At 44.2% G+C, this 26354-nt stretch overlaps 2 protein-coding genes across 6 annotated transcripts; one reads left to right on the top strand and one right to left on the bottom strand.

The window, feature by feature from the left end:
- The first annotated feature begins 215 nt into the window (after positions 1-215).
- fbxw11a (F-box and WD repeat domain containing 11a) lies at positions 216-13101 on the top strand. Of its 2 annotated transcripts, none has more exons than XM_010749614.3 (13): positions 216-371; positions 4977-5045; positions 5798-6017; positions 6365-6551; positions 6835-6925; positions 7480-7617; positions 8681-8799; positions 10020-10269; positions 10377-10495; positions 10691-10801; positions 10896-10974; positions 11527-11691; positions 11813-13101. In XM_010749614.3, exons 1-12 carry the CDS (start codon positions 333-335, stop codon positions 11686-11688), a joined length of 1584 nt encoding a protein of 527 aa, XP_010747916.1. In that variant the 5' UTR covers positions 216-332; the 3' UTR covers positions 11689-11691; positions 11813-13101. The 2 variants fall into 2 exon arrangements, with proteins under 2 accessions (XP_010747916.1, XP_010747917.1); XM_010749615.3 differs by lacking the exon at positions 216-371 and adding an exon at positions 592-914.
- Positions 12731-25407, bottom strand: fgf18a (fibroblast growth factor 18a). Of its 4 annotated transcripts, none has more exons than XM_019260584.2 (5): positions 23703-25407; positions 20214-20253; positions 19847-20027; positions 18072-18178; positions 12731-17930 (listed from the first exon to the last, which is right to left on the bottom strand). In XM_019260584.2, the coding sequence occupies exons 1-5, from the start codon at positions 23732-23734 to the stop codon at positions 17658-17660; spliced, it is 633 nt and encodes a 210-aa protein (XP_019116129.1). In that variant the 5' UTR covers positions 23735-25407; the 3' UTR covers positions 12731-17657. The 4 variants fall into 4 exon arrangements, with proteins under 4 accessions (XP_019116129.1, XP_010747918.1, XP_027141968.1 ...); XM_010749616.3 differs by having other exon boundaries at positions 19847-20024; XM_027286167.1 differs by having other exon boundaries at positions 12731-18178; positions 23703-24567; positions 24711-25407.
- Positions 25408-26354: the final 947 nt, after the last annotated feature.

Here is a 26354-nt window from a genome sequence, read left to right as displayed (position 1 = left end):
TGATTTTGCCTTAGTGTATTCCTCTTCAGGATAGCAACAGCATCTTCATCCATTTGCCCTTTTGTTTGGGGGAGTCACCGGGGAAGCCTTGGTAGCACGGTTAGCCAATCAATAAAAGGCAGAGCTGCGAAACTACTCCCCTTTTGACAAAATCCGTCCAATCAGCGTGTTTTTTTTTATTGCATGGGCGTTCCCATCCCCCACCCACTCTTTGACACTGCCCTACCAAAGCTGTGTGGTTGAGCGAAGTGAATGACGTCTCTGCATTTGCGGGCCGCCGACGCAGGGCTGGGTTTCCATTTTCAGAGCGAGTTTCGGGGGGGATCGTCAACATGGAGCCGGAGATGGAGGACAAAACGTTGGAACTGATGGTAAGAGTCGTTTGGTTGTGGCATCCTGAACAACGGAGGTGTTGAGTTTCACTCCTGTTTGTCGCCGAAGCGCCGAGGCTCGACTCGACGGCAGGAATGGTCTGAAGCGGCTTGTCGGGAGAGAGGTGGAGGAGAAAGGAGGTGGTGGTGGTGGTGGTGGAGGAGGAGGGGGGGGAGACCAGAAATCAGAGGGAGGGCCTGAAATTATCGATACAGTTTTTTTAAGATAAGAAATGCTCCGCAGACTGGTCGGATTGCCAAAACAAGACGTCAACATCTGGTGAATGTTAAACGCGTGTTGGTTTTTCGGATTAAAAATCGGCAAACAGCGTAGAGAGAGAAAGAGAGAGAGAGAGAGGGAGACAGGGAGGGGGGAGGAAAATTTAAAGGTTGACGTTCAGTCGTCGGCCGAAGACAGACGAGCGTTCACGGGGTAGCGCTCACTGCGGTGACGCTGCGCCACTCCGAGCTGGGCCCTGTCCTGATACTTTAGCCATCCGAGCTAACGCAGGCTACACGGCGATGAACCAACTAAATTCACGGGTATGTTTTTATTATCTAGTTCGTGTTGAGACAACCTTACGTGGTAATACATGTGCGGGGCTGTTAGATCCCACGATAACAGCGGAATGTAGCTGAAAGCGTAGCGGTGTGCTGCCTGTCTGTTTATATTTCCAAAGTGCGTAGAAGGAAGTGTGTTTGCTTTTTCATTCACCGCGATTAGCGAGGTAGCGATTAGCTTCACGGCTAGCATGCTAAAAATGCTAGGCACACTTGACAGACATTACCATACCAAAACAGTCAATTTGTAAAGGCGGTGTGAGCTCTTTTGTTAACTATATTTATCCACGAATCTTATAACATCACCTCGCTCTATAGTCGGTGTGTCGTTGTGAGGTTTGCTCGATAAGTAACAAAGTTGTTTTCTGGTGAATTTGGATGGTTTCTTCTCAGGCTAGCCACCTCGGCTAACGTTAGCTTCGCCGAAAGGGCTAACATTCAACATTACAGGGGTCAAAGTGAAAACGTCAATTAAGACGATGTGTTTCTGTCACTTTTAACTCAACACGTCGGCGGAGGAACAGCTAACATTTATTCTCCGTTATCTGAAATGCCGAACAGCCCCTCGGTTTCTCCAACAAACAAATCAATTGTATCGCCGTACTTGCTATTGACAAAGCAAGTGTAGGCCCAGAAAGTATGTGAGACTGTTTTTAGTGAATTGTGTGGACCTAGATGTCTGTTCTGTGACACACACTTACCAGTTTGTTCCTGTTTTTGCTACACACGTTTACAGATCATGAATAACCATCGAGAAATCAATTGCACGAATAGAGAGAAATGACTAATGGAGCCAACCAGCAGCTTCCCCAATACTTTAATTTACTTTAAATTCACTTTACTAACACCCATTAAAATGACTATGTGAACACAGGGAATTAATAAGATGTAGTAGATACTGCTTTCTTTGATTGTGGTCTATATATGTGTAAATAATAAAAACAGAAATGTGCCCAAGAGTTTACACAAACACAGGATAAGAAATAAATGTTAAAGTCAGTATTTTGCCTAATCGGCACATTTACTATGTGTAGCCTATTGATCTACCTTTTCTCTATTCCTTTGCTCTGAACAATGATAACACATATCTTTCTTTAATACTTTAGTACTGTATATACTAGTAGTAGTAGTAAGTATTATAGTATATATATTTGTGCAGCGTTTGGGAACCTTATCTTACAGGCCTACCAAAAGTTGGGAATTTCATGTGGATTGTGTCTGTGTATTTAATTTTGATTTTTATTTTTGTGTCCCAGTGTTATTCACTAACCACTCATGGGAGTGGGGATGGCAGAACAGCGGGTGGGGTTTCTGTCAAACCAATAGTGACAGTAATTGACAATTAATCCCATTGCCCCCCCCCCCTCCCTCTCCTCTACCTATCCCCACCCAGTTCATGTCTAATAATGCTTCTGTGTGTATGTTTATCAGTCTGTATCTTGTGTGTGAAGGAGTGTGTGTTCCTGCGCTCACTGTGCCAATGTGTGTGTAGCTCTAATACTGGTTTTTCCCTTCACTATCCCCCACCTCCTCCCCTCTTCTTCTCTCCCCACTTTTGATGGTTACACACCCACCTCCTCTCAATTTCAAACCAAACCTTATTTGTTTTTTTATTTTTTATTTTTCCATTATTTTTGAATTCTTACTTTTTCACACTTTCACCTGTCCCGCTCCTCAACTCCTCACTACTACCATCCATCTGTCCATTCATTGATCCATACATTCACTCATCGCCTTTGGTTTCCTCCTACCAACTTCCCTCATCAACCCCCCCTCTACTTTTCCTTTACTTCTCATCTCTGGTCTCTCGCTCTTCCCTTTCTCTTCCTCCCTCACCCTGTCCACTTCGTTCTCCTCCTTCCCTTCCTCCCTTCCTCTCTCTCTTTCACACAGTGCTCTGTGCCTCGCTCTCTCTGGCTGGGCTGCTCCTCGGTGGCTGAGAGTTTGTGTGCACTCAGGTGCCTGCAGAGCATCCCCTCCACCCGGGCTCACAACCAGGTTCTGCCTCTCTCCTCTTAATTCTGCTGCTCCTCCTCCTCTCCCTTCCCTTCCTCCCTCGCCATCTCCTCACCCTTCACTTTTCTTCGCCCACTCCATACGACTCCTCATACCACCTTGGTGCGGACAGCACCCACTCACCCCCTCACCCTCCTACCTCCTCACCTTACGTTGTCCTTTCCTCCCTGTTGGAAGCACACTGCTCTCAGGTTCTTCTCTGGTGCGTCCTCAAACTCTCTCTACTTGAAACAGAATTGTAGCTTCGTAAACTGTAATTGACTTCTACTTCTTTATAATCATGTCAAATCACAGTTCTTGCATCTAAATTAGGCCCTAGAGCGCTTAAAGTCAAACAGTGACTGTTCTATGCCATAAAAACTGGAGGCTCTTCCAATCAGATGGGTTTGAATACTAAACTATTTCCAGAGTACACTGATGTGAGTGGAGGGTTGGTTTCAGGGGGTACCAGAGAATAACCCTGCATTGAGGAGTAACGTTTTCTCCCCTTCTACCTGGAGGTGTGAGGGCCGAGGTGGGGGGTCTTCCTTCAAGCTCTGAGAGGCTACATGCTTGCTTGCCTGCCTGCCTGGCCAAACCTGGTCTGTCTGTTTTTTGTTTTTTTAATTTCTCCTCCCTTCTCCTCTTCTACTCTGCATGATCATCAACACCAGCAAGCCCATTCTGGCTTCTTGTCCTGTCTGCTTTGGTCTAGGTACCTAACCGTTTGTTTGTTTTGTACAGTTGTGTTCGTGCCAACCACTGACAGGAAACGCCTCTATTGGTTTTGCTCGCCACACGTAGCATCATCACCATGTTAGATGGATAACTGCACTGAGCAAAATCTGAAGCAGTTCTTGAGAGGGTTCTGGGTTTTTGCTTGGAGAAAAATATCTAGATGATGAACTCATCCTGTTTTTAAGGCCTCTGGAGAAGCACTATAAGATAATCTATAGACCGACAGGCCTGTACTCCATTTTTTTCCGCCAACATAGTCATTTTTAAAGGCTGTGACCTTGGCTCAGTCATCACCTACACAGATATGTGATAGCACTGACCCTCTCCCAGGTGAAGGCCTTGTGTGTCCCTCTAGCTTAGTTTGTTAGCATATCTGGGAACAGGGAATATGATTGAATCTGCAAATAATATTGTATTTGTTCACTTTTGGCACGGTCCACACGTAGTTATGCTCAAACAACGTTGTGCTGTTCCTGGTCGTATGTGGAGAGTTTTCAGTGTATGCTTTTAAAGAGACTTTGTAGTTCAGGAATATGCTAGTTTTAATTTGACATGTTTGTTTCAGACGACCTAACATAGTAACACAGCATATTCAGCACAACTAAAACCAGTAAACATCAAGCCCCCTAAGAAGATAGCAGGTCTCCATATTGGTTTGTATGCATGTAACGATGAATGTAAGATTCTGATGTTGCTGCCTGACTGCCCATGACTTCCAAAGAAGTGTATATTCTATAAATTTTATTGTTTATTGAGTGTTAAGAGCAAGACTAATTGGTCAGCCTCTCATTGTATTACTGTCAATAAGTGATTTATGCCCTAACCCTGTTGTTATTAAGGTGACTCAAGTCTCTCTGGCTTGTTTGCAGTGCACTTGTAAAAGACTCAAATCATTGTAAGACTTAGTCATGTTAGAAATGGGTGGGATCCAGTTACCTCCCAGACCACTATCTGATTTTAGTTTCATTACAGTCGTGCCTGAGCTCCTGCCAGTGACATACCCAAGATGCTGCAGTTTAATTTCCTGTCCAGACTACTTAGCCCGCATCACAGACAAGCAAGCAAATAGATTCCTTTTGTTGCAGTGCTCAGTTTTTTTCCCACTCCATATGTGTGTGTATGCACGGGTGTTTTCTGCGTGCACGCCTCAAAAGTCATGATGGTTACCCTTCCTTGGCTGTGTTTGTGGCACTCTTGTGTCCAGCGCTGTCCACACCGCTGCCCTGGCTCTCACAGTGCCTTTAACACAGATGCAAAGAGAACAAAACACTAACCAGCACCTTCTCCTTGTTTTGTTCTTTTTCTCTACAGAACACATCAGGGATGGAGTCACAGAACCTTGTGGACGATCTGTCGCCAAAGAAGAACACAGTTCTCAAGGTGTGTGTGCAGAACGTTTTTTGTATCCATTGCCACAACTAGACGAAAAACTGAGATCTGCAGCTCATATTTAAATTAAAGTATTTCAAATGTGTATATGCTGCATATGAATAACGCATAATATATGTAGAAACCCTCATGTACAGGTTGATAATATTGCAGTTAAAGCCTTCACATGATTCAGGATCACTGAAAATATAATTGAAACAAATTTTTTTTTGGATTCTCGACATACTGTGGCATCAAATATTTTTAATGACTATCCTGTTCCCTTAAAACAAGTAAAAACCTCACACTGATGTTGACAAATGCTGTTGTCGTGAACATATATTTAAAAGCATTTTTTTCCTTATTCCCACACACACCTCCACCACCCAGGGCCTCTGGTGGTTTAACGAGCTTTGACCCATAACAGTGAAAATTGATTTTGTCCATTCTGCAACAATAATAATCTTCTTGGTCCTGTACACAGACTGTTGTGAACCAACAGAACAACTTTCAGCTTCATTCCCTATTTAAAATCCTACACAGTAGTTTCAGTAAAGGGAAGAAAAGCCCTGAAAGTAATTGAGATGATATTGTGTAAGATGCTGCTGAAGAAAACGTAATATACACGTTACACTCAATGAACAGAAGACTGCCTGAACATGATCAAGTTTGCACCATATGAATCTATGAAAATACAATCAATCTGGCGCAGATGCATATTTGAAAACATTTAATAAATCTTCATATGTTCTTGATTGTTCCAGCTTAGTAACGGTCCTGTTGTGGGATCCCGCAAACGTCCATCAGAGGGGAATTACGAGAAGGAGAAGGAACACTGCATCGCCCTGTTTGACCAGTGGTCGGAGGCCGACCAGGTGGAGTTTGTCGAGCGCCTGATCTCCCGTATGTGCCACTACCAGCATGGCCACATCAACTCCTACCTCAAACCCATGCTGCAGAGAGACTTCATCACTGCGCTGCCAGGTACAAATACATAGATACATACATGAACATTTATGTCCACCTATCCAGAAGTTGTTTTCTGCTGCATGAGGGTGATCATTATAGTCCTCTTCAAGGAATACCATAACAAAAAAAGTTAAAACTACAGAAAGTTTGCACAACCAATGGTATTCCTGAAGTTTTCACACAGGTTTTTGTGTCATCATTTTGTAAATATTTCAAATAAAACCAACAAACATGGATTGCTTTAAAAAAAAAACACACACAATCTGAAAATAATGATCCCCAGGTCTAGATAAACCAGCCAGATGAAATCCTATTAATTTTGCATCAAGCACTCACTCAGCCCCTTCTCCTCCTCCCTCCAGCCCAAGGCTTGGATCACATAGCGGAGAACATCCTGTCTTTCCTGGATGCACGCTCGCTATGCTCGGCAGAGCTTGTGTGTAAGGAATGGCAGAGGGTCATCTCTGAGGGTATGCTGTGGAAGAAGCTCATTGAACGCATGGTCCGCACCGACCCGCTCTGGAAAGGCCTGTCTGAGAGACATCAGTGGTAAGATTGGATATAGACCCATTTACACGCACACTGGCATACAGGTTTAGCCATGTTATTTGCTTGTAAAATGTTTTGCATCTAAAAATCTAAATCAAGAGGGCTTTCTGAGGACATGGGGGAAACTACTTCTTTTCACTGTGCTGGTTAGTCTTCTTCTTTTGGGCTTTTTAATTTAGGATAGTATAGTTATACCTGGTTGGTCTTAAGTGTCTATTGTAGGTGAAACAAAATCCCAGTGGATACAAAGCAGACCTCATTCTTATATTTTTTTTCGCCCTAGGGAGAAATATCTGTTCAAGAACCGCACGTCAGAAGTCCCACCCAACTCCTACTATCACTCCCTTTATCCCAAGATCATCCAAGACATAGAGGTAAGAGACAGTGAGATGGATTTCAGTATTAACTGAACATGAACATGTTTCTGTTCATTCTAGAGAGTTTTTTTTATTTTTTATTTTTTGCAGCTTTCGTGCTGTACCAGATTATTTTTTTCTCCCTGATTGAAAATGTCACATTACTCTCTGAAAGGACCATATTCGAGTGTCACAGAACCACTTGAATAGTCCGCCTAGAGACCAAAATACCTCAACTAATAAGCCATTAAATTTACTACTATCCAAGTAAATTGTTACTTCAAAACCTATGAAACTATAATGCACATGTGTATCTGACATATGGCACAAAGCTTATTAATTAAAAAAGTGGAAAAGGCTTGTTTGACTTGGTGTCACATTGATTAATCTAAAAGTGTTGGTGGTAGTGGTAATTGTCTTGGTGTCATTGTAATCAAAGCAATCCCATGACCACTCTTAACCTTGACATTATTAAAATGATAAAATATGTGTCCATCTTGTCTCTGTTCAACCAGAGACCAGTGCTTCTTTCATTTGTTGCCTTTCTCATTATTTCTCCCTCTTTCCTTCAGACTATTGAGGCTAATTGGAGATGTGGCAGACACAACTTGCAGAGGATTCAGTGTCGCTCAGAAAATAGTAAAGGGGTTTACTGTCTCCAGTATGACGACGACAAGATCATCAGTGGCCTTAGGGACAATTCCATCAAGGTATGTGTCTATTGAACATCAAGAACAATCGGAGGTCTTTTGAAATTATGAACTGGTCCACTTTATCTTTGCAACTATACCCTGCCACCCATTGGCACTTTTTCTACATTTTCTGGTTTAAAACGGTCTCAGATGTTTTATTATGTACTTTAATTAACAAGTAAAAGAGATTTCATTGTGTACTAATGTCAAATCACTCCTGATGGCACCTGTTATGTACAACAGCAAAGCAGCAGGATGTGAAACTGTCATCAGAGCCTTTTGTCATTTGTTCACAAGTATCATGATCGTAATTTATAGCTGTAAAGACTGGAATACCACTATCCCCTACAGATAAATAAAACGTACATCAACTTTTACACATTTAAGATTTTTTTTTTTTATTTCATGACTCGTTTTTTCCTGCTGCTAAGGCAGTTAATACATACAGTAGGCATGTGTGAGTCTGCCTGCTGGCCCAAACTGACATGTAGAAGTAATTAACACTGATCCCATTTGTATGTCTAAGCTCTAACGGTAGAGAGAGCCAGAAGTGTTGGCTGGTAACGACATGCATGCTGTGTGTGTGGTTGTTTTTTTCCAACCTGGGTTTGTTTATTTATGAATTGAATCTTTTCTTTTGGCTCAGTATGGCTTATCATCTTATTGTCTATGGCGCTGAGCTAAACCAGCAAATACTGACACAGAACACAAGTGAATTACAGGATAAAAGGGCTCAGCTCCAGACCTGTTGTGTTTTTTTTCACTTATCTGTCTGGCCTGAGAGGAAAGGAGAGGAGAGTAGAAGATGATGAAGAGGAGGGGAGGATGGAGGGAGGAAAGGAGTGGATTTGTCTTATTGTTCTGGAGAACACTAACGTACACCCACAGAGCTTCAGCACAGCAGTGGGGAAATGGGGCATGAACACTGCTGAGAGAGAATAGGCCATTCTTAGGATGACCCAAATCTGCAACCTTTTCACAACCACTTATTTTTCCCTCTTTTTCTGTGTCCTCATCTATCGATATCGCCCTCTCACTCTGTTTCACTCATCTTCCTACTCTTGTCTTTTTTTCCTCATAGATCTGGGATAAGCAGTCTCTGGAGTGTCTGAAGATACTGACCGGTCACACAGGCTCAGTGTTGTGTCTCCAGTATGACGAGAGGGTCATCGTGACCGGGTCTTCTGACTCAACTGTCAGGTACGACAGACACACTGTTGACCTAAAGCCATGTCTGTAATATTAACGAGAGAGAACGTTATTACTCACTGTTAATTGGGCCGAATGTTTGTGTAAACATTTAGTCATTTATCTTTATTTACTGTTAAACTTGCTGTTGAGTAAAGAATAGAGTTTAAAGGCTAGTGTGGGCATCATGCAACAAACGTGTTCCTGTGAACTTTACAGGTTCTATAGCAGAAGGAACATATACTTCACTACAGTGGCCAATAGTTTGTTCAACTATTCAGAATAGAGTGCATCTAATTAATATGAGTGTATAATGAATTGATCACCCACACAGCAACATGTATAACACTACATATAGTTTGTTTGAGGACATGTTTTCACCAGAAACATGTTAAGTCTGATCGGTTCAAAGCCTGCCATGAACTTTACACAAAATATTTCATGCAAAACACATCAAACAGCTGATTTATGTCAATTTGGAAAATAAAATATAGAAAATGAATTTAGCCAGTAACACACTTGCAATGTTAACAAACAGTCAGATTGAATGTTATTTCACAGTGAGATAGATTTACCATCATTACTGGAGATAGTGGGATATGTTTTACTGCGGATATTTAAAAACCTGGCAGGTGTATGTATGTTGACACTTGCTTGGCTACTGCACACAGAAGCTCAACATTAATTCTCTTATTACTTCACACTTCAGCCGTACTAGCTGGGCGGTATCCAAGGAAAGTGTGACTTCACTTCCTTAGCAACAGCTTGACAGGCACTTTGTTTGTGGGTTTGGTTGTCAGCTTTTCCAGTGTGTGTTCTGCGTTTGACTCTTAATGCCCAGCGGTGCTGTTCAGTAACATGTTCTTCACAGCTGCTCGTGTGCGTGAGTCTCTCCATTGTAAAACTAATAAACATAATTCTCTCTCATGTCTCCATTGTTTTCCTTTTTCCTTTGCTCTCATTACATATCTTTTCCACTCTCCATTATCATCGTCTTTTCTTTCGTTTTGACCGATCTTCCTACTGCCCCCATCTCATTTTTCTTTCCTACTCACACCTTCCTTGCCTCTTTTTTCCCACGTTTATCTTCCTTTTTCCCTTAATCTAACTTTTCTTTTCCTCTTTATAACCATTGCCCTATCACTTGGCCTGTCTGTCATATCTCCTGACTTCTGATTTTATTTCCACCCATTTCCCTCCATCCCTCTGCTTCTACCTCTTCTCCCGTGCAGGGTGTGGGAGGTGACGACGGGTGAGGTACTGAACACACTGATCCACCACAACGAGGCAGTTCTTCACCTGCGCTTTGCCAACGGCTTGATGGTCACCTGCTCCAAGGACCGTTCAATTGCCGTTTGGGACATGGCCTCTCCTACTGACATCAGCCTACGCCGTGTCCTAGTGGGACACAGGGCTGCTGTCAATGTGGTCGACTTTGACGACAAATACATAGTGTCCGCCTCAGGGGACCGCACCATTAAGGTAACAAGCGTAGTCAATCATAAATTTAAACCAAAGACCCGTTTTAAGTCTGAATAGAAACATCCAGGCTGTTGTTGACAAACCTTACTGTGTTGCCTCCCTTGTAGGTATGGAGCACCAGCACCTGTGAGTTTGTGCGCACTCTAAATGGTCATAAGCGGGGCATTGCCTGTCTACAGTACAGAGATCGCCTGGTGGTCAGTGGCTCATCTGACAACACAATCCGGTACGTGTGAGATTAAACATGTACATAGTCTATATATTATGTAATATTTGTATCTGTAAATGTGCAATATTAATATGTACCAGACCAGTTACATAATTAAAATTTTCAAGTTATGCTTTACCACTAAAAAGATATATAAACACTGAAGGGACTGTATATTGCTATATGTGTTTACTAAGGCTTCTCTTTCTCCAGGTTATGGGACATAGAGTGTGGAGCATGTTTGCGAGTGCTGGAAGGTCACGAGGAGTTGGTGCGCTGCATTCGCTTTGACAACAAAAGGATTGTCAGCGGCGCCTACGACGGGTCAGTCTCGTGCACACACACACACACACACACACAGCTTTGTGCAAAGACATTTTGTTTCTGACATTGTGTCGTCTCATGTTGCTCTCTGCAGTAAGATCAAGGTGTGGGACCTGCAGGCAGCCCTGGACCCACGAGCCCCCGCCAGCACATTATGCCTGCGCACTCTAGTGGTGAGTATCACTGAGTTAGCCACATAAGCTGCCTGATGGCGTTCATGCACAAATGTCTTCAGCTGCACTTTAATGTTGGCTTCAGGAATCTAAACTAGGATGTTAAAAAACAGAATCAGTGAAGAGATATCAAAGAGAACCACTCACTTGCTAAATCAGCTCAAACAAATGCTTTCTAATGCATTACACTTTAAACTCCATGATGGATGTAATGTTCAGGTTCTGATGAAACTGTTTAGAGAGGTTTATCATTAATCATGTTGGTAATAAATTGTATTGCATTTTACTAAGATGAGTTCCTCATAGATATAAATGGGGAGCACAGTGAGTGTCCATTCATATAAACACTTGGGTACAGTCCAGTGTTTCTCAAACTTAATGAATTTATTAGTCAGGTCTTGGGTGTGGTTCTAAGAACAACACTTATCATTGATAGTCTGCTGCAAAACAGAATTGATATCAGCGGTGCACATTTCAGTGGTGACCTCACATCCATTATCTGCCTCTGTGCTCAGTATGTTAACATAAGGTCTTGATTCATTGTGTTTTCAGGAGCACTCTGGCCGCGTGTTCCGCCTTCAGTTTGATGAGTTTCAGATCATCAGCAGTTCTCATGACGACACCATTCTGATCTGGGACTTCCTGAACGTCTCGACCAATGGCCAGTCAGAGGGACGGTCTCCCTCCCGCACCTACACTTACATTTCTAGATAGCAGGTACAAACACATGCACGTTCACACTTGGCTAATAAAACTTTTCAGTAAAAATGTTTCATCCTGTATCACACATAAGGTTGCATGTTCAGATAATCATATTCAGTGTGACTCTTTGCTGCAGGTGGCGCCATCCACCGCACCCTTTCTTGGAGGAGCCCAGGGCTGATTGGCTGATGGGTGCATCCATCACGGAAAGGAGCCCATCTCTTATCCTTCCTCTTCGTCATCTCTCTGTCCACTCCCACCCCGCCCCTGCCGCCTCCACCTCCCTGCCCGTTCTGACAGACTCTTGAGCTTGTGCCCATTGCCTGGCAGTACTGTGACCTGCACACAGACACGCACACACATACAGGTCGACACTGATGAGGATTCCGTACTACAGAACCAATGCAACTATCCCAAGAAGTTCATCTTCTACTACTAATTTATGTTTTGTAAAGTACACTAATGACAGTATTAACTTAGACATTATATAAGTCACAAGCTCCCCTTTTGTCCCCTTGATACAAACTTAAAGCAGCTTCTGCTCCTCAGTTTTTGACCCCTGCCAAAACAGGTTTCCACAGATATGGAATTGCTTATAGATATATATTTATATATATATTACACACACACATACACACATATATACACACAAACACAAACACACACAGACACGCAGTGGCACAGTTGGACAGAGGATGACCGGAGCTGTGATGTGGGAGACAGAGACTCTTTACTCAGCTCAAGGAAAGGAGGGAAGGATTGGAGATGGAGGGAGTGAATGAGGGAGAACTGTGTCTGGGATGACATCCTGCTCCCTCTCACTCTCTCTCACTCCTCCCTGTCTCTCTCCACCCACCCTTCGCCTCCCCCCTCCCCTCCCTTCTAACCCCCAGAGATGCACACTCGCTTGGAATATGGGGGCGCACACACTCAAGTTTGCTGAGTGTGTGCTTGTGTATGTGGACTTGTGAAACGGCAGAACAGAGCAGAAGCGTCAAACAGACAGACATGCATGTGAGGTTGCCTTGGATACAGCATCCCGGTACACCTCTGCTTTTTTTTTTTCTCTTTAACTCTTACTTTCTTACTGTTTTTTATTACTGTTATTTTCTCATTTTATTTGAGTATTTTGGTTCTTAGTACAAAAATCATACTAAGCGTAGTCCTCTTTCTCTCCCCCTCCCTCTCTTACTGTCTTTTTCCTCATTCTTTCTTCTAACTTCGACCCTTGTTCATCTGTCCCTTTCACTCCATCTTTCTCTCCCCCATCATCTACGTGCTTGCTTTGGTTATGAGAGAAGCTGGAACTCAAGAGCTCAAATTTAGCTGTAAACGGAGTTGTCTTGTCAAATTGTGTTGTATATTAAAAATGATTTTTTAAAGAAGAAAAATGACCTTATTGTGAATAAAGTACTTGACAGTGGTGGAGTGTTGAGCCAACTGTAACATGAATGAGTGTCTAATTGTCTGTCTGTTTTTGTGTGTGTATGCGTGCGTGTGTGTGTGTGGGTGGATTTGTGCTATGCTGCCTTTCTGTCTGACATGTAGATCAACACTCTGTACTTTCAGTCTGTTCCCTTTTTGTACTGCAGACAAACAACAGAACCAGTTTATTTGCAATTTAACACATTTAGGATTTTTTTTTTTTAAACCATAATTTAGTTACCAGCTTTTACTGGAGACCACAGCATGTTATGGTCTTCCTGGGTGGTGTTTCTCAGCAACCCAACTGAGCAAACTCCTGATTGAAAGCTTGAGAAATGAGATGAGAAACCTGGTTATTCATACCCCTGTACACGTGATTCTAACAGTATCCAGGCTTCTGACAATCTGTGTTTTGTTTTTCCATCTCAGCCACTGTGTTTTGTACCTACAAACTATGCTGGTTTCTACTTACTCCATGTGACATGTATCTAGAAACCAGGCTATTATGTTCACAATAGCAATACATAACCTGGATACTTGCAACTAAGATACCAGTGTACATATAAACAGACTCACTGATCTTATTGGACTGTGAGAAAATAATTATAAAGAACTGATGGAATGTGTGACATCAGAGTTTATAATCTGAGTTTATGCTCTTCTGTGAGTGAGATGTAAAGCCTATTGTATCCTGTAGTGTCAAAACAGCTTTTTTTTTTTGTTCCATCATATTCTGAATATCCTAAAGAGACGACCATGGACTTTTGTTGTTTTTCACAAAGAATCTTGCATCTTGTCAATCACTTGAGCCACTTTAATCATTTAAAATTCATTCCGACCATATGAGACAGCAACAAAGCAGGTAAAGTACTTAAAAATATGCAGAATCTCAGTGTTTTATGACCTTTTAAAAAGTAAAATAGCTTACGGTCAGTTTACATCCATTAAGTCATATTTAAATCAAATTGTTTTAATTTGTAACATGAAACAACTGATGGTTAAACTGTATTGTGTGATGTGTGTTCATGATGGCCACCAGGTGGGAGTATAAACTCGGCTATCTCCTGCAGTGTAACGTGTTTATGAGAGTTGGGCTCTGACTGTTTGGTAGCAAAGTTTGGAGTCTAAATAACCTGTTACAGTAGATCACATAGTCAGTCGTGTAAACACTGTAACTGTGAAGGAGGAATGTATGTCTGAGATGCCTAAAGTGGTGCCTTTATAGCAAAGGTCTGGGTAGTGTATTTGAGCTCTGTAATACCTCTGTCTGGTTATTGTACAGTGTGTATTCTCCTGACTTGGAGAAGGAGGGGAGTTGGCTCTCTGACGGGGTTGGTTTTCAAAATTTCTAGGTTTAGTTTAGTGTAGTAGAATGTTTCAAATTCTGGGAATAAGTTATGTGGGATGGATTTGTGCTTGGTGGAGCACCATTAGTATATGATGTGTGTATGTGTTGGATATGGGTGTGTATGCTTCCTCTGGGTCTGTGGGATTTTGGCCCATAATTCCTGCAGCTCTCAGGTCACAGCTCCGTTCTCACGCACATATTTGGCATTCCTTCCCCGACATGATTACCATACACCTTCCACTCTGGGTTTGGCTACGCGGAATATTTCCATCATTCCCGAGTGGAACTGGAGCAACGTTCCAGAAATGAACAACTCACCCCACCACCCCCTACTCGCTCTTCTTTATCCCAGCCCCACACCCTGTTTCCCTTCCACCCCACTGTCTCCTCCTTATACCACCCCCCTCCAGCACTGATTCTGCCTTGCAATAGGAATCCTCTGGTACAACCCTTTTTCCCCCTGAGTCAGCTGTTTGTGTCTGCCGGCATGATTGGGTCATTTGGCAGCGACATCTCTTCAGTGACCTCCTGCTAGGATAGGGAAGGAAGGGGAGGGATGGGGGGATAAGAGCAGGATAGATGAGAGGAGAAGCAGCTATGAAACTCTATCTCACTACTGCATGTTTCCTTTTCACTGTTTTGTCTGATCCTTCATGCTGTGAATTCATGGCAAAGGTTTATAATGTGGAGGTGGCTGTCAATTTCTGCACAACACTTGGAGAACAGCAGCTTACAGGGTTCCTGAGTAAGGCTGGTCCAACTTAAATATGTTTTTTTTGTTTGTTTGTTTAACATTTAATGTTGGAAATATAGGTTTCAATGACTTACCCATACAAGACAAGAACTATGAAAACTACAGAATCGATTCTGCAGCCTTATAAGCACTCGGCTCGATTAGAAATCTGCTGGTTAGATTTTAAAGCCTTGCAGGGGTTGGAGAGCTTTTCCAACTTTGTATGATGAATTGTTGTGGGAAATGCAAAATGCAGTAGCTCTTCTACCTGGCGTGAGTAAGAGATTGAAGTTCTTACCATTGCATGACAGTCTGATATTGATCCTTGATACTTTGTCAGATAACTTTTTTCAAATCTATGATGTAGTTTCATCATTTTGATGCCAGCTAGGGCTTCAACTAAGCAGGTCTAATTAGCAATGAATGTATTACTTTTGCAGTCAATCAATCATCTTTTCATCTATAAAATATGAATATAGTCTACCATGGTATATATCTTGATAGGCAAAGATTTCAGTATTTTGAATTTTTAAGTGAATTAAATATCACACTGATGCAGCAATCTTGCAAACACTACAAGTAAATTAATCCTGCACACTGACTGATTGCAATATTGTCTAAAACAACCAGAGATACTAAAGGGATAGATATTTTGGTAGAAATGGTAGGGCACAATCTCTGGTGGTTGACAAATTTGTGTATATATTATCATGTCATCAAACCCTTTTATGTAAAACAATTTCTCAGAGCCGAGGGAAATGTCTTCAGATTGCTTATTTTGTTAAACTAGCTGTCCAAAACCCAATTATTTTCAGTTTGGGATGATATGAAAACAGAGAAAACCATAAAACACTCATATTACTGTAGCTGGAACAAGCAAATGTTGGTCTTTTTTGCTTGATGCATGACACATTAACCATTATTAATGATCAACCACTTGATCACTAAAGCCAGCCGCCCACATCTGGAGCCTCCGTTAACTTGAATCTCTTTATACAATGTATGCCTTTACAGAAAATGAATGAACGAAAGTGAAGAACCAGTTAAAAGAGGCTGAGAGACACAAGAAATGTTTCTGTAAGGTTTACTGAGTCGAGAAAGACTGCTGCACACAGAGCTGAAATAAATAAATGAAATAATTTTATCGTAATAATTATAGTAACCATCATAGTAAGATTGCTTATTTAGGGTTTCTGTCTTCTTTTATATATATAATATATATAACTTTCAATAAATTGTTCCCTTTAATATTTTTTCTCCTGTGTGTATGCATGAGACTTTGGTTTGTTCCACTGAATGTCCTGGTAGCAGCATTCTGTATCCACGGTATCGCATGGGAGCATCATCCCCTGGGTCGTTTCTATAGCAATGCTAATCGACAAGGCACCCTCCCTGCCCTGCTCAACCCTGCGCTCATCACCTTCTGCACCTATAAGCTGAAGGTGTAGTGTCCTCGGGGGGCAGGGCATTGGGAGGAGTCATGAAGAAGGTCTCCAGTTGTCTTTGGTCGGTTGTTGGTTTGGTTTGTGATGATTGGCTGGCTGTTTTTGGTGCAGCTTGGTTTTTATACATTCTAGTTTCTAAAGCTTCAGTCCCTGCGATGAGTTGTCACGGGTTCATGCAGGGACTTGATGGTCCCTTTCTAGAGTCCCTTGTGATCCAGCTTCACTCATGGTTGTTGGTGCACTCATTCACTCACACAAACACACACACACACACTTACGTACATTCCCTCATCTTCTTCTTACAAACATGCATTTATTCAGTAAATCACTCGCTCCGTGATTCCCTCATCCATCCTTCCATTCATCCACCAGCCTCACAGGTTCTCACCAATTTAGTAGTGAGACAAATAAGTGCGTCACATGTCAACAATCCATTATTGGTCCATTTGATCTGTGTAGATCACTCTACCCCTTTGTCTACTCCACCATTTTCCTGTTTTCTCCTTCCTGTTTTCCCTTTATCCATAGGCTAAGCACCCACTCTCTTGTTCAGTCTTTCCCACCCTTGTTTTCTCTCTGTATGGTCCAGTTGTAATCCCATACTTGACATTGTCCAGCTGGTCCAGAACAGGAGACTTGAAGGCCTTGTGGTTTTTGTGGTTGTGGAATAGAGGCCTTAGTAGAGCCTGGGACTCTGGCTGCCCTTCAGGTTTCTTGTCAGTGTTTTTGGCCTATGAAAGGAAGCAGTCCAGGTCCATAGAGCTTTCAGTAATGGACCAGTATTGGTCTTGTTGGTCCAGTAAGGGAACTAAAACTGAGAGGAATGATCACTAACTAGGGGGCTGTAGTGGCAAATTAGTAGGTGTAAAGCTAAACCCCATGAATGATTCATCAAGTTTCTTGTCAATGTTTGTCTCAACAAAGGGAGGTGTTCAGTCGTGTGCGACAGAAGAGATGACTGGGTTAGCAACTGGCAGGCTCAGGTCAAGGCTTTGGATGACAAGACAGTGGGTGTTAGCATTAGCCACTACTAGCGGGGCCCAGTAGCGCGCACCTTCTTGCTCCGCTTGCTGACTGTAGTGAAGCGGAAGGGTGTGGTGAGGTCGGGCTGTTCCCCAGGCGGGAAACGCTTCATGAAGTGTACGTCCTGCTGGTTGGGGAGTGTGTGAGGGCCACGCCGAGGACGACCTCTTTTGGTGAAGCCCACATACCAGCCTGAGTAGCGTGCTGACATCAGAGCTGTGTAGTGGTTTTCCAGAACCTTTTCCACAAAGACGCAGTCTGCGCTTCGATTACTGGCCTTCTGAGAGAGCAGAGAAACCACAGGTACCCACACCCACCCACACACACACACACACACATTGGGAGAAACAAAGAGAGGCTGGTCAGGAAACTGTAGGAAGATATTCTTCATAAACACGTCTCTAAAAGGAAGAAGCCTTACCTTTCCTACCAGCTTGCCGCGGCGGTTCATGCACAGGTAGAAATTGGTTTCTTTGCCCCGGATTCTCACCTGGCTACCAAAGGTGTCGGCCTCCACTACGAGCTGGGCTTGTGAAGGGACAGACAGAGGAACAGACAGACATTAGAGCCACAGGCATTGCAGAGAAATACAGTATTGTAGTGTGTTCACTGGATTTCACAGGTTTATTAGATTGTATCGCATAAATATTAGAGGAAGAACGATAAAGGTAGAGCTCATTTAGTTTCATGTTGTGCGACACCACTTGCCATAGCAACAAACAACATTTGAGCTTACATGAACAAACCCACTGCCAAGTAGCGTGACACTAATTGCACAGATTACTAGCCACCGTTAAATCAGATCTGGCTTTAAACCAGATAAGGCATTCACATTGAATCACAGTTTTAGGATTCATAGTTGCTATTAAACGTGCTGATAAATCACGGACAGATGTAAATGTCTCTGGCTGGACAGATGGTTGTTAGATAAGCCCGGTCACACACATGGATGTGAGGCCGCTGACCACAAATGGGCCTCATAAAAAAGATAACAGCCAAGAGTAAATGGAGCACAGTGGGCCAAAAAGAGCAGGGGAACACTCAGACTGAGTGTCTGCGGTACTGTTGTTTTAAGGTGTGTGCGTGTGCGTGTGTACCCTCTGTGTATGTGTGTGTGTGCAGGTGCATGCATGTTCATCCTTCCAGGCAATACCGCTTCACAAACTACACATCTTCAGAGAGCGCTTGTGCCTGTTTAAAAATAAATCCCTAAAATGGTTCCTGCGTGACCTTAGTCAACAAAGGGGTCAAGAGAAATCAATACCTCCCTCCCTCTTGCCCTCTTCCTCTCTCTTCCCCCAACTCTCCTCTCGTCTCCCTTCTGCTCTTTCACTTCATGTTTATACCTACATGCACCCACCCCTTCTTTGCTTTATTTCTTCTCTCTCTGCTTTTGGTTCTCCGGTATAATACCTCATTGGCATAGTTGGTCAGTTTTGGGTGGATTGTTCTGCTTAGGAGTGGTATTTGTCAATAAACAGACTTTTAAAACAGGCTTTTTGCGTCTATGATCCCATATGTGGCTTGAAGTGACATGTTTGTGAATGGACTGGATGTGAACCACCAGAATACATGCAGAAATATGAACTTTAGCTTTATGGCTTGGCTTTCTTCTGCCCATTGATTGTGTGTGGTTTAAGAATGGGTTAGACATCATTACAGACAGAGAAATGTAGAGAGGTAAAGGGAGTGGGGGATGGACAGAGGGAGTGTTAAAGGATGGAGGGAGGGAGAGGAAGCCTGCTGTTTTAAATCCAGAGGAGACAACAGGGAGGATGAGAAATCAATGGAGGGATCGATGAAGGAGATGAGTTTCTAACACTCACCCCGCCACTCTACCTGCCAGGCTTCTCCCACTAACTCACACTTTTTTTCACTAACACCTTCTTTCTCTCGCTCTCTCTCTTGTGAATCATTGAGTCAGCAGCCAGTCGATGAGGTCTTTGTACTCCCAAGACAAGCTCCACTGCCCCTCTGCCAAAGCCTGGGGAGGCATGTGTGTGTGTGCTTTTGTGAGTGTGCCTGCACAGTTGCATTCTGTACCCGTTCATGCATGCACTTGGTCAACCTTCAAGTCTTTGTAGTTGCAGCCGTTAGTCGGTGTGAGTGTGCATGTACTTGCAAGTAAGCATCTAACATATGCTCACATGTACTAAAGTGTTTGCTTGTGTTTTACTGTGCGTGTGTGTGTCTTACCATATTTGTCTCCATCTTCTCCTCGAGCACTGATTCTGCGCCCCAGCACCTGGACATGTTTGCCGCTTGTGCGGCTGTAGAGCTGGTAAACCCGGTGGTGTCGCCGACTCATGGTGTCTCGCACCTGTGTCTGGTTCTCCACATGCACACTGAAGTTGACCCCATCCACACCAAGTACCTGCTGGAAACACACACGTATATACACACACACACACACCAAGGTAGTCACACATCCAAAGGTTGATACACACACATACAGATACAGAATGACATAAACAGGCTATTGTATTGTATTGTATCGTATACCAGTATACAACTTGTCCTTTATACTGTACAATTTCTCTTTGCCATGCATGTAGACTCTCACCTGTAATGGATTGCACATCACCAGCAACATCTGGATACATCTGAAAAAAGTGAAAACAGATGAGTTTCGAAAAATGTAAGCATACACTGAATGTTGGAAGAGTCATGCGTGACACCATCATTTCCATCTCTTTCTTCTCTGCCGTTCTTTCTGTTTAACATCTCTTTTCCTTATTGGGTGATTACTCACACTGCTGGGTGTGCAGCTGGCACAGTGACTTGACATACAGGCAGGCAGATGTCCAGGGATCGGCAGACAGACAACACCCAGAGCAGTGTTTACTGTAACGCTACCAGCCTTCTGTCCAAACCCACTTTCTGACCTGTTCCTGACTTTCGCCACACCAAAATCTGGCCTCCAAATGACCTGATTGGACCATAGCGAAATGGCAAACATGCCGAGACAACTAGAACATGTTTTGGTTTGGACATCTAAAGGAATGGCCTGGCTTATTTGGCTGCTCTGTGTATGTAGACAGCTGGGCTGGACTACAGGTGTACACTCTGCTGTGATGTGGCTTTGGAGAGCGGCTGACTGTGGTTACATTTAGAGATGCTATGAATAAGTGAGAACATGAGCTACCAAAACGTGTGGAAAAATGATTTATGGAAGAATCAGTTGGTGGGGAATAATCGTTTTATGTGTTATTTCTTATTACTTACTTGACTACCTGGACTTACAGACTGCCGTTTACAGCTACAATAACATTCTTCTCACTTATCTTACGTTAATTGAAGTTTAAACCCTGGTTTTGGATGTATCAAATGTTATTTACAGCTTTAGTAAGGGAGTGATTGTGTTGCGCAAAATCTACTCTGGCAGTCCTTGAACTGCTCAGAATTAGTCGCTGAAGACTTGATGAAGTTCAGAACCAAGTGTGTGGGCTGAAAAGCAATTCTACGAATGTCTTTCCCCACCTCATCTTTTGCTATCTCTCTGCATGCCTCTTCTCTCTCTCTCTCTCTACTCAACTCTCCTTCTCTGACTTGTCCTCCCTATCTCTCCCCTACCTTATCTCTCCCTGTCTCTCTGTCCACTCTACCTTTCTCCTATCGTTCCCTGCCTCCCATTTTCCTTTATGTTTGGGGTTAGCAGGGTCACTCCTCCACACTGTCATGGGCATGCACACAGATGTGCAGGGTGCATGTGTGCGTGTGTTTGTGTGTGTGTGTGTGTGTGTGTGTGTGTGTGTGTGTGTGTGTGTGTATACAGGAGAAGCAGGCAGCTGACAGCTGGGCCAAAGCAAAGACATACGCGCTGCTGAGAGAGGGAGATAGCGACGAGAAGAGAGAGGTAGACTGAGAAGTACACAAAGGGATGGGAGAAGGCAGGACAGAGGAAGGTGATGTAAGAATAAATTGAGGGGGAAATGAAGCAAGAGAAGGCTGAAAGATAATAAGAGGTGAGAGATAAAAATCAGACAGAATGGGAAGATGGACAGATGTGAGAAGGAGCAGAGAGGAAGAAGACGAATGTTACATCCTGAAGGACGGAGGAGAAAAGTGGTAAAATGAGAGACAGTAGTGTAACCACAGAGTGTGTTCTGGCGTGAGAAGTAGACAAAAAGACAAATAATGGGAAAGAAAGAGGAGGGGGGTTCAACTTATGCACCTCGTTACACATGTCACTACCTCCTGACTAACACACACATATGCCATCTTCCTTACTTTCTTTTTTTCCCCAACACTTCTTTCTCATAGCTGGTGCGTTGGCCCCTGAGTCGCTCTAGATGCCGAAATCCCAGGCAATGCAGTAGAGTGTTGGCCCTCACATTTTGCCTGCGCAGCCGAAAAAACCTGAGCGCCTGTGCATTGTGAGGACTCTCAGCTGTTAAAACACCACAGCTGCACTGCCGCCGAGGACACTGCAGGAAAAGTGCCTCGGCACTGGATTCCCCCGCTCCCACAAAAACCACAGACACTCCATATTATGCCAGCCACAGAGAGAAAGAGAAGGAGAGAGGAAAGAGGGAGACAGGATCAGTCGGGTGGTGGGGGAGGGATGAGAAAACGAGAGAATAAGAGAGCCCTGAGTAAAAGTCGGGGAGAGTAAAGACAGAAGGAGGTATGGAGAGAGGGAAAGCCCGGTGCGCTTTGGATAGCAGCCAAAACAAGCAAGGGTCTGACATCATAAACCTGCGTCCCAGCAGATCTACCATATGGAGGCTGCGGTTAGACTAGCAGGCCTCAGCACCGAGGACTGGGCAGCAGTGTGGAGTGAGAGCGGTCGCCCTGGTGGGACTCAGCACAGAGCAGCGGTTTCAGCTGTGTGTAGCAGTGGTTAGCGTGGTAGGCCAACACTGAAGCAGTGGGCTTCGGCACGGTGCAGAAGTTTCAGATGTTCAGCAGTGGGCCTCAGTGAAGAATAGTGGTTAGGCTAGTGGGCGTGTGAGTGGTATCAGCAGTAATAGGGCCTATGGTGGAGCAATGGTTAGGAAAGCAGAGGGCCTCAACATGAGGCTGTGGCTTCAGCAGAGGAGCAGTAACAGGTTGTTGTGGCAAAGGGCCCTTGGTGTTTCTCACTGACTGACGACTTTCAGTATGATCAAGTTGGTAAAAGAGCATGGCTGGAGTGAAGTGGCTGTGGTAAAAGGCATAGGCAAGAAGGAAATGAATGGAGAGATGATTGACCCCGAAATACCTAAACTAAAACCAGCAGACTAAACAGTGAGACTGCTCCTCCTCAGATATTGCCAGAGGCGCCATCATTCATCAGTTATTAATTCCTACTTTTTATCTGAGCAAGTATCTGTGGAAAAATAGGGTATAGGCAAGACAGGAAGACAGATGTAGGCAGTTAGGTGGGTAAGTGGAGAGAGTGTGAGGGAAACACAGATGAAGAGAGAGAAAGTCAGGCAGACACCAGCAGCAGCAGCACACACCCTGTCCAGGTTGTGTGAGGAATGAGAAGTATCTGGAGATGACTGCCATCTGGGAGAAGTACAGCCGACACAAAGAAAGAAAAATAAACCCCTTGGCTTTTAACAAGACACACCTCGAATGGGCAAACTCAAGCCCCCTGAGTCTGTATTCTCCTCCCTGAGATTTGCTCTTGGCACTTTATCATTTTCCTATCCCACTAGATAAAGCCGGTGTTATTTGACTCAACTTCTGAAATATTTTCAATAGGGGAAAAAAAAGCATTTTCTTGGCGATGGGAAAATGGTCTTTTCTAAGCCAGCTTGGCCATCCCTGAAGTAAGTACAGATGGTGATGGAGATGTTTATGGCAGGTTTTATGAGTAACAGGGCCCTGACTCTGACCCAGTGACCCTGAACTGTCAGCCAATCAAAACAGGGCCTTCCATGGCATGTTTTCTATGGGGACTGATGAGGAGTGATGTAATCGTTAGACACTGCAACCTTCCTCTCCATCATCTTCATCTGTAGCTAGGTCCGTCATGAAACTAGTTTAAACAACTGAAGACAAGAGGTAAGACCTGAGTGGATAAATAAGATCATGTCATGATAAAGTGATAAAAGTGACTTACAAGACGGTCAGCGTGGAAAGAAGGGGCCACATTGCTTCCCCCCTCCACTATGGAACTTGGCCCAGAGACAGTCTCCTCGCTCGGTCTGAGCCAGTCCGACAGTCCGGAGAGTTGCCCTCTGTGTTTTGAATCCGCTGGATGTTGTGCAGAGTCAAAGAGTCAGCGGACACTCCCGTTGGCATCGGCGGCGGTGTGCCCCGGTTCCCCCGGCGTGGATAAATGTGCGGGCACGGGCAATGTAGGGTGTAAGGCTGGGGTAACTGTGCCACTGTGACCGCCGGGCAACCTCTAACAGCTGTCCAGACTGGTGGGGAGACGGATGGGCGGGGGAGCAAAGGGGGGAAGGTTTGGGATTTAAAGGCTGCGCGTCCCCGACGAGGAACAGGTGAAAGCGCGCTCACGCGTCACAGATATCCAACTCCAATCGACCTTGCTGACCCTTTCAAAGTGATGCTCGGCCCCGTGAACTGATGCTGTGCGTGCGTAATCTTCTGCGTAATCCAATGCGTAATGTTTCAGCACATCAACAAGCTTCTGGTCTCCAAAATAAATTCTGTAAAAGGTGAGATGATAAAAGAAAGTGGTGTAGTGTTTGTTCCGGCACAGAGAGGAGCAGGAGGCAGGTTTAGTCCCAGCAGACCAGGGTCAGGAGCTGTTGAAGGTGGGCTACCTGGGCTGGTTGATGGAGCAAAGCTGGAGACGGGGGTTCTGCGGGCGCAGGGTAATGCAGGGCGGCCTCGGTCATGACTGCGCCCCCAAGATGGCTCAACGGGTCTGTTGCTCAGGTGACACCGACCAACAGTGTCCAACGGAGAGGGTGATAAGGTCCCGGAGCGGTCCAGCTCAGAGGGGTATATGGAGAGTGCTGAATGAGAATGGGAGGGGATAATAAAGGGGAAAGAAAGACGAGTGAGGGAGGGGTAGCTGTAGAGGATGGGAACAGCTGTGACTGGGTGGCGGACTCAGCCACCCGCGACACAGCGAGGAAATAACAGCCGCACTTTGCACCTGATTTTCCGGACTTCCCCGCTCGCCTCAGCCGCTGGTTACCGCCTGGCTGCAGTCGTCCTCCCTGCGTCCTCTCGACACAATACCAGCCAAAACACAGCACGATGACATCACCTCCAAAATGTTTGAAGGGGGAAAATGCAATCCGATCTTTTTATTTATTTTTTTAAACGTAGAAAGTTTAGGCAGTTTCTCTGAAGGGGGAAAAACACGAAAGTCTCCTCGTTCCGAGAAAAACGAACTCTGCCGTGCAATTGAAGAAGAGTCGAGCTCGCCAGTTTCTGAAGAAATAAAAGTTAAAACGGGCGCACTGGAAATGTGTTTACTCAAAATCACTCTGACAGATCGACTCCCAGTCTAGAACCTGCACCGTCCCTCTTCTCCTTATATTTGCCTCCCTGTTTCATTCAGACACCAGAGGAGAGAAAACGCAAGAGAGAACGCAAAAAGAACCCAGCCATGCGTTTTTTTATCCACTTCACTGGTGTTATGCAGATCCTTCTCTCTTTCAAAAATTCCAAGGTTTCCTTCCATAAAAAGCTCTTCTTGAGGGGGGCTGCACAGGAGAGGCGCGTCGGCAGGCACAGACCTCACTCCAAGAAAAACCAGAACAAGATTTTAACAGACGCGGATCAATCCTCCCTCCCTCCTCTCCTCTCCTCACTCCCTCCCACCTCTCGCCCTCTCCCTCTCCCTCTCTCTCTCCCTCTCTCTCTCTCTCTCTGCCTCGCACACACGCACATGCACACTTATTGGATCAAAATGGGATTAGTCAGTCGCTATGCGATGCCGACCCAACTTACACTGTGAAAATATCCATTTTAACAAGTGTTCCGTTCTATGTGAAAAACATCTGCTAATGAAGTGAGATAATTTCACTTGTTTATTATGCAAACCAACTTGTTTCTATAATTTTCCGCAATTTTCTTTTGGACTACTACTATCAGAGTTATTCTGCATTGTGTCATCTCATAATTGTTTGTGGGAATTCCTGAAACAAGTAAAATACACTGGAAACAATGTGAATGATGTCATGGTATCGGGAGGAATTCATTTGTTTCCAGAAAATCCAGTTTCAAAAGGCATTTCATAACAAATTAGGTGAGCTCGTTAAAGTGTATCTGACAGAATGAGAAAGTGTCAAAAACCTTTTTGTTTTAATGATCGTCATAAAACAAAGACACCTGCTTCAGTCAAATGAGCATCTGTCTGTAAACCAAGCGGACTTCTTGCCCTCCTTTATCTCCCCTGAAGATAACCTCACCCCTGCAGCCTCAGTGGCCCCGGACTCAGGATGGAGGGTGGAGGGCAGCGCACACACACACACACACACACGCACACTCACACACACACACACCCTTCAGAGCCGCCGCGCTTTCAAGTGATGTATTTTGACTCCCCATTTCATAACTTTTAAGTTAAACCTTAAGAGGGAAAAATGAAACGGAGAATGAGAGACAGTCGGGAGGGCGGTATGTAAGCACGGACACGGATCCAAAACGAACATTTCTCAGGGATTTCGGCAGCAACGCCCGCTCTGCGCTCCCAAAACTCCCTCTCACCGCCGCACAACCGCAGACGGTCAGCCAAGCCAACACAACACTCCTGCCATACCTTTCATTCACACACACACACACACACACA

This window comes from Larimichthys crocea, chromosome I, assembly GCF_000972845.2.
Source record: "Larimichthys crocea isolate SSNF chromosome I, L_crocea_2.0, whole genome shotgun sequence".
In the NCBI taxonomy this organism is placed as follows: domain Eukaryota; kingdom Metazoa; phylum Chordata; class Actinopteri; family Sciaenidae; genus Larimichthys; species Larimichthys crocea.
The sequence above is the reverse complement of the archived record's forward strand: the minus strand, read 5'-3'. Positions and strand labels throughout refer to the sequence as shown.

Coding starts and splice junctions, on each gene's coding strand:
- fbxw11a (XM_010749614.3), top strand. CDS start 333: ATGGAGCCGGAGATGGAGGACAAAACGTTGGAACTGATG. Junction 372..4,976: donor ACAAAACGTTGGAACTGATG/GTAAGAGTCGTT, acceptor TTTTCTCTACAG/AACACATCAGGGATGGAGTC. Junction 10,270..10,376: donor CAGGGGACCGCACCATTAAG/GTAACAAGCGTA, acceptor CCTCCCTTGTAG/GTATGGAGCACCAGCACCTG.
- fgf18a (XM_027286167.1), bottom strand. CDS start 23,734: ATGTGGCCCCTTCTTTCCACGCTGACCGTCTT. Junction 20,028..20,213: donor TGATGTGCAATCCATTACAG/GTGAGAGTCTAC, acceptor GTGTGTTTCCAG/CAGGTACTTGGTGTGGATGG. Junction 18,179..19,846: donor AGAAGATGGAGACAAATATG/GTAAGACACACA, acceptor TCCCTTCACAAG/CCCAGCTCGTAGTGGAGGCC.